The sequence below is a fragment of the Phaenicophaeus curvirostris genome, unplaced genomic scaffold (genome assembly GCF_032191515.1).
Source record: "Phaenicophaeus curvirostris isolate KB17595 unplaced genomic scaffold, BPBGC_Pcur_1.0 scaffold_290, whole genome shotgun sequence".
Taxonomy (NCBI): Eukaryota; Metazoa; Chordata; class Aves; order Cuculiformes; family Cuculidae; genus Phaenicophaeus; species Phaenicophaeus curvirostris.
This window is the reverse complement of record NW_027206902.1, coordinates 66917-76368: the sequence shown is the minus strand read 5'-3', so window position 1 is coordinate 76368 and position 9452 is coordinate 66917. Positions and strand designations below refer to the sequence as shown.

Genomic DNA, 9452 nt, shown 5'->3' with positions numbered 1-9452 from the left:
GGTTGGGTGAGGGTGTTGATGTGCTTGAGGGTAGGGAGGCTCTGCAGAGGGACCTGGCCAGGCTGGATCCATGGATGGAGCACAGGGAGGCTCTGCAGAGGGACCTGGCCAGGCTGGATCCATGGATGGAGGACAGGAAGGCTCTACAGAAGGATCTGGCCAGGCTGGATCTGTGGATGGAGGGCAGGGAGCATCTACAGAGGGACCTGGCCGGGCTGCATCCATGGATGGAGGACAGGAAGGATCTGCAGAAGGATCCATGGGCTGAGGCCAACAGGATAGGCTTCCTTAGGCCACTTTTCATACATGCTGGTGGCCACCGTTGCTCTTGGAAAGCCCACACCTCGTCATCATCTTCTGTGGGAGCTCCCTGCCCTTCTCCTGCCTCGGGAAAACCACTGAGCACCCAGATCTGCGGCTCCACCACGGATCAGGCCAGCTACGGAGCAGCTCCCCTTGGTGACCAGCCAGGTGATGGTGCCCTAAGCCCAGCCAGGTGTCTTTGTGGGAACTCCTTCTGCCCCATAGCGCTGCCTGATGGCACTTGGGGAGCAGGGAAGGTGCCCTGGGGCTGCGAGAGAGACACCCTGAGCTTGTCTTCTCCATCCAAACTCCTGCCAGAGTGCTGAGGGGGCTTTGCCGCAACAGGTCCTGGTGACATTCAAGGACGTTGCTGCCTGTTGCTCCTTGGAGGATCAGGCAGAGCAGGAGAAGCTGTACTGGGGCTACAAGAAGGACATTGAGGGGCTGGAGCACCTCAAGAGACGGACAACAAAGCCGGGCAAGGGTCTGGAGAACAAGGATTATGAGGAGCAAGCTGAGCGGGGTGGGAGGTGGAGGTGCCACCTTCACCTGCAGTCCAGCTAACCTCACCGGCAGGAGGAACGGAGCCGTCCCGACCACCTCCACCTTTCCCTGTGCTGCTTCTCCAGGACTCACTGCGCTCTTGCGAACCGCTTTGTGGGTTAGTTTGACGTGAGGGGCAGCGCCTGGTGGGGGAAACGCCTCCTCCCAGTTTTAGGGACAGCGTGGCCACCCAGTTCAGCTTGTGGCCGGTGGCTTTTCCCTCGAGAACCACACAGCTCCGCGTCCCAGGTAGGTGTAGGGGGGTGTTGGTGCATTTGACGCCTCGGAGCACCACGTCACCCATTTCCTCGTAGTTTAATAAACGCCTTTGGCAGAGATGATGCTCTTGGTTCGCATGAGTGCTTCCCAGGTGGGGTGGGATGGGGTGTTGGGAGCATCTGCAGGTGGAAAACTAAGTTTCAGCAGCTCCTGGACAGCCTTGGATTGCAGGTGCTGCAGCCTGTGGTGCAGGGAAGGGGGATTTGCTCTTCCCTTCCTCCTCCTGCAGTGTAGGGTTGGCTGCTGGGCACGTCCCTTCTTCATGGGGAACTTCTTGTGCACCAGGACTGGCAGATCCTTCTCTGCAGAGCTGGTGCCTTCCAGCCAGTCAGCCCCCAACCTGTACTGGTGCAATTATCCACCCCATTTCCAGCCCCAGTGGCTTCAAGCTGCTCCCCTCAGGGCTGCGCTCCAGGTCAGAGAGAGGTGCTGGGTCCCTCTCGCTGCCCCAGAGAGTGTCCCCATTTCTCCAGCTCCTTCTTGAACTGGAGAAGCTGGGATATCGGAGCATCCCTGTTCAGGGGACATTGGAGCATCCCGGTCCAGGGGGCAGCAGGACATCCCAGGGGACACTGGAGCAACCCGGCTGGGGGGAGACCAGAGCATCCCTTTTGGGGGACACTGGAACATCCTGGGCCGAGAGACACCAGAGCATCCCAGCTCAGGGAGGACCAGGGCATCCCTGTTCAGGGGACAACGGAGCATCCCACCCTGGGGATTGAGGACACTGGAGCATCCCTGTCTGGGGACACCGGAGCATCCCTGTCGGGGAACACTGGAGCATCCCTGCTCGGGGACACTGGAGCATCCCTGTTTGGGGACACCAGGGCATCTCTGTTCGGGGACACCAGAGCATCCCTGTCTGGGGACACTGGAGCATCCCTGTTTGGGGACAGTGGGGCATCCCTGTTTGGGGACACTGAAGCATCCCTGTTTGGTGACACTGGAGCATCCCTGCTCGGGGACACCAGAGCATCCCTGTTCGGGGACACTGGAGCATCCCTGTTTGGGGACACCAGGGCATCCCTGTTTGGGGACACTGAAGCATCCCCGTTCAGGGACACTGGAGCATCCCTGTTTGGGGACACTGGAGCATCCCTTTTCCGGGACCCTGGAGCATCCCTGTTGGGAGGGATCGGATTCCCCCGGCTCGGGGGGGCCCCGGGGGGGGGCAGGACTACAGGTCCCGTCAGGCAGCGGGGCGGGAGCCTCTTTGTCCGCCTCGCCCCATGCGCTCCCGGCCCGGAGCGGCCGCTGCTCGGAGCCTCCGCGGAGCCGTGAGGGGAGGGGGCACCGGGGGGGGGGGGATGGGGGGGGGCACTGGGATGGGGAGGGGGATGGGAGGGGGAGCACCGGGATGGAGAGGGGGATGGGAGAGGAGGGGGGCACCGGGATGGGGGGGGGGATGGAGGGGAGGGGGAGCATGGGGAGGGGGGCACTGGGATGGGGGGTGATGGGGGGGAGGGGGAGCATCAGGATGGGGGCAGAGGGATGCGGGGGGGATGGAGGGGAGGGGGGCACCGGGATGGAGAGGGGGATGGGGGGGGGCACTGGGTTGGGGAGGGAGAGCATCAGGAGGAAGGCACCGGGATGGGGGGGGATGGAGGAGAGGGGGAGCATGGGGAGGGGGGCACTGGGATGGGGGGTGATGTGGGGGGGAGCACCGGGATGGGGGGGGGATGGGGAGGGGGATGGGAGGGGGGGGAGCACCGGGATGGGGAGGGGGAGCATCAGGAGTGGGGCACCGGGATGGGGGGGGATGGAGGGGAGGGGGGCACCGGGATGGGGAGGGGATATCGGGGGAGGGGGGGAGCGTTGGGAAGGAGGAGAATCGGGAAGGAAGGGGCACTGGGTTGGGGAGGGGGAGCATCAGGAGGGGGGCACCGGGATGGGGGGGGCACTGGGATGGGGGGGGCACTGGGATGGGGAAGGTGGAGCACTGGGAGGGGGGGCACTGCGATGGGGAAGGGGGCACTGGGATGGGGGCACTGGGATGGGGAGGGGAGCACTGGGATGGGGGCACTGGGGGGGGTACTGGGATGGGGGGTGATGAGAGGGAGGGGGGGCACTGGGATGGGGGGGCACTGGGAGGGGTGACATTAGGACAGGCAGGGGGGCAGGGGAAGGGGTGCACTGGGAGAGGTGGGGGAGGCATAAAGGGGGGTACTGGGAGAAATAGGGGGCATCAGGAAAGAGACACTGGGAGAGACTGGAGGGCATTGGGAGAGGGCACTGGTTTGGTGGGAGGGACACCAGGAGAGACTGGGGGGCATCGGGTGAGGTAGGGGGGCCACTGGGACAAGCCGGAGGGGCACTGGGATGGGTTGGGGGGCAGTGGGATGGGGTGGGTGCTGGAAGGAGCCTTCCCCATCGCTCAGGTGGGTGATTCCGGAGGGACCCCAGCCCCCTCGGTGATGGAGCGAACGGAGGAGAAGCCGTTTTGGGGGGACACCGGGGATGCTGCAAACGGTATGAGGGTCAACCAGGTTGGGTCCCACACCTGAGCTCCCCCGGTGCACGGTCCCTGCAGCCCCGGCTGCCTCCGGGGTTGGTGTCACTGGTGATCTCACGTGCGTTGGTGACCGTCGGATCCAGCCACGTCCTTCTCCACCAACCTGATCGAGTGCTCCCTCAGTCAGTTTGCAGATGACACTAAGTTGGGTGGCGGGGTTGATGTGTTCAAGGGCAGGGAGGCTCTGCAGAAGGATCTGGCCAGGCTGGATCCGTGGATGGAGGGCAGGGAGCACCTACAGAGGGACCTGGCCAGGCTGGATCTGTGGATGGGGTTCAACCCGACTCAGTGCTGGGTCCTGCTCTGGGGTCACAACCACCCCGAGCAGCTCCAGGCTTGGGGAAGAGCAGCTGGAAAGCTGCCTGGAGGAGAAGGACCCGGGGGTGTTTGTCGACGGTGGCTGAACATGATCCAGCAGTGGCCCAGGTGGCCAAGAAGCCACCAGCATCCTGGCTTGGATCAGCCCTTTGTCTTCCCCAGGAAAGGGCTGGCCGGGCATCAAATGCGAGATCGTGGTGAAAACAGAGCCAGAGGACGAGTTCTACGCCAGGTGTCCCCAGGACCTGGGAGCCACCGTCCCCAGCATCCCCAGCATCGGTGAGCGGCTACAGAGCGGGCGGCTGGGAGCTGAGCAAGCCCCGCAACCCCCAAGATTGAGTCCTTGTCCCACACAGGCTGATCCAGGTGACACCCTGTACTGGCTCCTGTGGGGAGTCTTACTGGGACAGCACGTGCCCAGTGCTGTTTGGTAACTGAGAATTCCCTTCTGGAGGAAAACACGCAGTTACTTTTCTTGCATAAAATCTGCTAGCCGGTGTTCTGCATCCCCGAGGTTCTGTGCCGGGCGCTGCCACCTTGTTCCCCTGGGGATGCTGCATCCCAGCACTGGGAATGTGGCTCCCGGTGGCCGCAGGGACCTCCTGGCGACCTGGAGTTAAGGAGCAGCGAGTCGGAACTGGTGCCAGCACGGGTGGAGCGCGGGGACGGCCCTGAGCGCCCCGTCCGGAGGCTCAGGCTGCGCTTTTCCTTCCACAGGCGTCAAAGCAGAGGGCAGCGTGAAGAGTGAGTCTGAGGATGAAGCCTACGGCAGCTCCTGCTCCAGCTCCCAGGAGGAGGACGTGCCCCACAACCCTGAGGGCTGTGAGTGGGGCTGGGGGGATCCAGGGGGCTGGGACGGGAGATGGGTGTCCGGATACTTTGGTGGGTGCTGGGATGAGAGCCAGGACACACAACTAGGGTGTCCGGATGCTTTGCCAGGTGCCGGCGTTGCTCCCCATGCAGGAGGAGTGGGTGCTGGGTGCTGGGGTGGGAGCAGGGGGATGCAGCCAGGGTGTCCAGATGCTTCACTAGGTGCTGGATGGGAGAGGGGAGATGCAGCCAGGGCCTCTGGATGCTTTGCTGGGTGCTGGGATGAGAGCCAGGAGATGCAGCCAGGGTGTCCAGATGCTTTGCAGGTTGCTGCTGCTGCTCCCCTTGCCGGAGGGATGGGTGCTGGGTGCTGGGGTGGGAGCAGGGGGATGAAGCCAGGGTGTCCGGATGCCGGTGATGCTGCCCGATGGGGTTCAGAGCCCATCGAGGGCTCCCACCGCGCTGTCCACCTGCAGGTGATGCCGAGCCCGAGGTCATCGTGAAGGTGGAGCCGGACGAGGAGTTGTTCATTGGGTGCCCGCGAGATCTGGGTGACCCAGGAGCTCCTGGCCACCAGGGTGCTGCAGGTGAGCACGGGGACGGTCTGGGAGGGCTGGTGGGACGGGGCGAGGGAAGGATCCCTGCTCGACACACAGCGTGTTGGAGCAGGTCACTGGGAGCCTGGGGTGCAGGATATCGCCCCAAGGACCCAGAACAGGCCAGGTCCTGCAGAAATCGTTCTTAATCCTTGTCTGTGTGGCAGGCTTGGCTGGAATGAGAGAGCTGGGGGGGTTCAGCCTGGAGAAGAGGAGGCTGAGGGGAGACCTCATTGCTCTCTGCAACTCCCTGAGAGGAGGTTGTGGAGAGGAGGGAGCTGGGCTCTTCTCCCAAGGGACAAGGGACAGGACGAGAGGGAATGGCCTCAAGCTCCACCAGGGGAGGCTCAGGATGGACAGCAGGAAAGAATTTTTCCTGGAAAGGGTGATTGGTCCCTGTTGGAGGCTGCCCAGGGAGGGGGTTGAGTCCCCTTCCCTGGAGGGGTTTAAGGGCCGGGTGGCCGAGGTGCTGAGGGACACGGGTCAGTGATTGATGGGGATGGTTGGACTCCATGATCCCGTGGGTCTCTTCCAACCTGGTGATTCTGTGATTCTATGATTAACCCAACCCCGGAGGCAGGACCATGGAATCAATCAGAGAATCTTTGCAGGCCAGGCTGGAAGGGACCTCAGGGATCATTGGTCCAATGTTTTTAGGTGATCTGTGATTTAAATGAGTTGGCCCAGCCCCCTGTTGAGCTGAGCCTCCAAAGTGTCCAGTGCAGACGAACACACCACTTCCCTGGGGAGATGAGTCCAATCTTCCATTGTTCTAGTGGTGAAACATTTTCTGCTCGAATCCAATCAGCTTCTCCCCAGGAGCAACTTCTCCCCATTACCCTTTGTCTTTTTCATGTGACTCCTCATAAAAAGGGGGTCTCCATCCTCTTGGAGGATGGTCTGGTACATGGGCATCAGTTTCCCCTAAGCCTTCTCCTCTCAGGGCTGAACAAACCCAGCCCTCTCAACCAGCCTCACCGCGGTGCCGAGGCGCTGGGGCTCTGGCAGCGGTGGGAACACGTCAGAGGTCCCCAACAGCCTCGGTGCTGCAGTTGCAGAGCTCAGCGTGTGGGACGATGTGCTGAAGGTGTCCCAGGAGGGGAGCAGAGCTGCAGGGGCTCCTGGGAGGGCTCTGGAGCTGCAGCAGGTCGCAGCAGGGCTCTCTTCTCTTGGCAGGTGGCGAGCGGTGTCCCAAGGAGGAGCCAGAGGAGGTGAAACCAGAGGCAGCCGAGCTGGCCAAGAGCCTGTGGGATGCCTCGAGGGGCTCCCTGGAGCGTGGACCCCAGCCCCACCTCAGCCCAGGGACGGGGCAGCAGGCGCAGGGTGTGGCGGCCGAGCTGCAGCGCAGCCGGATGGTGCCCGGGGGTCTGCGAGCCGGCCCTGAGCGCCGGGGCCTCAGCCTGGACGAGACCCCAGCTCTGGTGGGGCCAGCGAGCAGCGCTGGGCACAGGCTGCCTTCTGCCTCTCCCTACGGGGCCGGCGGCACCGTGGCCCCCAGCCCCGAGCTGGCCAAGCGGCAGCCCCGCAGCCAGCGAGCCGAGCGACCCTTCGCCTGCAGCGAGTGTGGGAAGAGCTTCCAGCACCGGGGGAACCTCGTCACCCACCTGCGGGTGCACACGGGGGAGAAGCCCTTCGCCTGCGCCGTCTGCGGCAAGAGCTTCAGCCAGAAGGGCGACCTGATGCGGCACCAGCGCATCCACACGGGCGAGAAGCCGTTCCAGTGCACCGACTGCGGCAAGAGCTTCTGCTCCAAGCAGACCTTCATCCTGCACCAGCGCATCCACACCGGCGAGAAGCCCTTCTCCTGCTCCGAGTGCGGCAAGAGCTTCAACCGCAAGGCCAACTTCCTTACCCACCAGAAGATCCACCGCGGGGAGCGCCCCTTCCTCTGCGCAGAGTGCGGCAAGAGCTTCTGTGCCAAGAAGACCTTCATGCTCCACCAGAAGATCCACGTCGGCAACCGGCCCTACGGCTGCTCCGAGTGCGGCAAGAGCTTCAGCCGCAACGGTGACCTGACGCGGCACCAGCGCATCCACACCGGCGAGCGCCCCTTCGCCTGCGCCGACTGCGGCAAGAGCTTCAGCCACAACGGGGAGCTGATCAAGCACTGGCGCATCCACACCGGAGAGAAGCCCTTCACCTGCTCCGACTGCGGCAAGAGCTTCAACCGCAAGGGCACCCTCATCACCCACCAGCGCATCCACACCGGAGAGCGCCCCTTCGCCTGCCCCGAGTGCGGAAAGACCTTCAACCTGAAGACCACGCTGATGAAGCACAAGCGCATCCACACAGGCGAGCGCCCCTTCACCTGCCTGGAGTGCGGGAAGAGCTTCAAGTACAAGGGGAACCTGCGGACCCACCACCTCACCCACGCGGTGGAGCGCGTCTACCCCTGCACCGAGTGTGGCAAGATCTTCAGCCACAAGAAGGAGCTGACGGCGCACCAGAGCGTGCACGCAGAGCAGAGGATCCTCTCCGGCTACCAGGAAGGAGAGTCCTTCAGCCTGTTCCTCCCCGTGCACCCGCTCCTCGTGTCCTGCACCAAGCTCCCAGTGTCACCAAAAGCCTTGTCCAAGTACCAGTAAGGGGGCTGGTGGCCGTGGGATGGCCCGGAGCCCTGCCTGTGCCAAACCCCACGGCTGGAAAGGAGGAACGATGCCATCACTGGAAACTTGGAGTTGCTCTGGGGCTGTAGGACGGGGTAGTGGAGAGCCCGGTGTCCTGCCCATGGCACATCCCCACGGCTGGAGCGGCGAGAGGAGGAGCGATGGCATCACTGGAGCCTTGGAGCTGCTCTGGGGCTGTAGGACACGGTGGTGGAGCCCTGGGTTCCTGGGCAGGGAACACCGGAGAGGGAAGGAGCAGGGATGCTGGAGGCTTTCAGCAGCACTGGGAGAGCCGTCCTGCTCCAGCTGGGGCTGGTGGCCGCTTGTGGGGACCCAGAACAAGCAGAGCAGGAGCTCTGGCCCCGTGCTGGCTCTGTTCACATCCCCAGGTCATGGGAGGCTTCATCTTCCCCCAACCCTGAGTCGCTGCCCCTTTAGAAACCCTTGAAAGCCAATTGCAATGGGTCAGTGTGAAGACTGGGGTCACCTTGCGCCTCCCACCAGCCCAGGGCTGTCCCCTCGCCGGGTTCTCTGTCCCCAGTGCTGTGTCCAGCCTGGCTCGGGCTCCTCTCTGTGATCCCCCCCTTGTCTTGCGCACAGGGACCCCAGTTCAGCTGCTGCTTAGAAAGGGGATGGCGAGGGCTGGGCTCGGGGCATGAGAATCCCCCAGGGAGCCCTTGAGACGCAGCACGTGAGGACCATGTGGATTTGTAGCTCCGTTCTTTCATTTTCTGATCTGTAAGTGAACAATAAGTGCAAACAAATACAAGGGAACCTGTTTGTGCGGTACCATTTGCTGCGTGTTCTTTCTGCTCCCCCTGCCTGGCCGTCCCTTGCATGGGAGCTGTGGGTCCCAGCTGGGAGCTGTGGGACCAGCATCCCAGTATCCCAGCCAGGGAGAATCATAGAATCACCAGGTTGGAAAAGACCCATCAGATCATCAAGTCAAACCATTCCTATCAAATACTAAACCAGTCCTCACCAGCACACCCTCTCTCAGTCCCTTAGTCCCACTTCCAGGCTTGCTCCTGACTAGCTTGGTCTCATCCCCCTCCCCTTCACATCTACTTTAAAGCTCGGTTTATGAGCCCAGCTAGATTTTTAGCAAGGGCTTTAGACCTTTCATCAAGTCCTTGTCTTTCATAAAATCACAGAATCACCAGGTTGGAAGAGACCCACGGGATCACAGAGTCCAACCATCCCCATCAATCACTGACCCGTGTCCCTCAGCTCCTCGGCCACCCGGCCCTTCAACCCCTCAGGGCAGGGGACTCAACCCCCTCCCTGTTCCAGGGCCCAGTGACCCTTTCCAGGAAAGATTCCATCCTGCTGTCCAGCCTGACCCTCCCCTGGTGGAGCTTGAGGCCGTTCCCTCTCCTGTCCCCTGTCCCTTGGGAGAAGAGAATTCTGTGGATAAATCTTGCGTGAAATCACTGCTTGGTAGGAGCACTCTGAGGACAAACCCCAGTCTCCTCCAGCCCTGCA

At 62.7% G+C, this 9452-nt stretch overlaps 1 protein-coding gene across 1 annotated transcript in view; it reads left to right on the top strand.

Moving 5' to 3' along the window:
• Positions 1 to 9452, top strand: part of LOC138734868 (uncharacterized) — a 30903-nt gene that overhangs the window by 5730 nt on the left and 15721 nt on the right. Inside the window, exons 5-10 of the mRNA XM_069882688.1 lie at positions 435 to 471; positions 649 to 826; positions 4118 to 4234; positions 4673 to 4777; positions 5242 to 5352; positions 6538 to 7942. Coding sequence (XP_069738789.1) covers positions 435 to 471; positions 649 to 826; positions 4118 to 4234; positions 4673 to 4777; positions 5242 to 5352; positions 6538 to 7942 — 1953 coding nt within the window. The remainder of the gene's footprint in view (positions 1 to 434; positions 472 to 648; positions 827 to 4117; positions 4235 to 4672; positions 4778 to 5241; positions 5353 to 6537; positions 7943 to 9452) is intronic.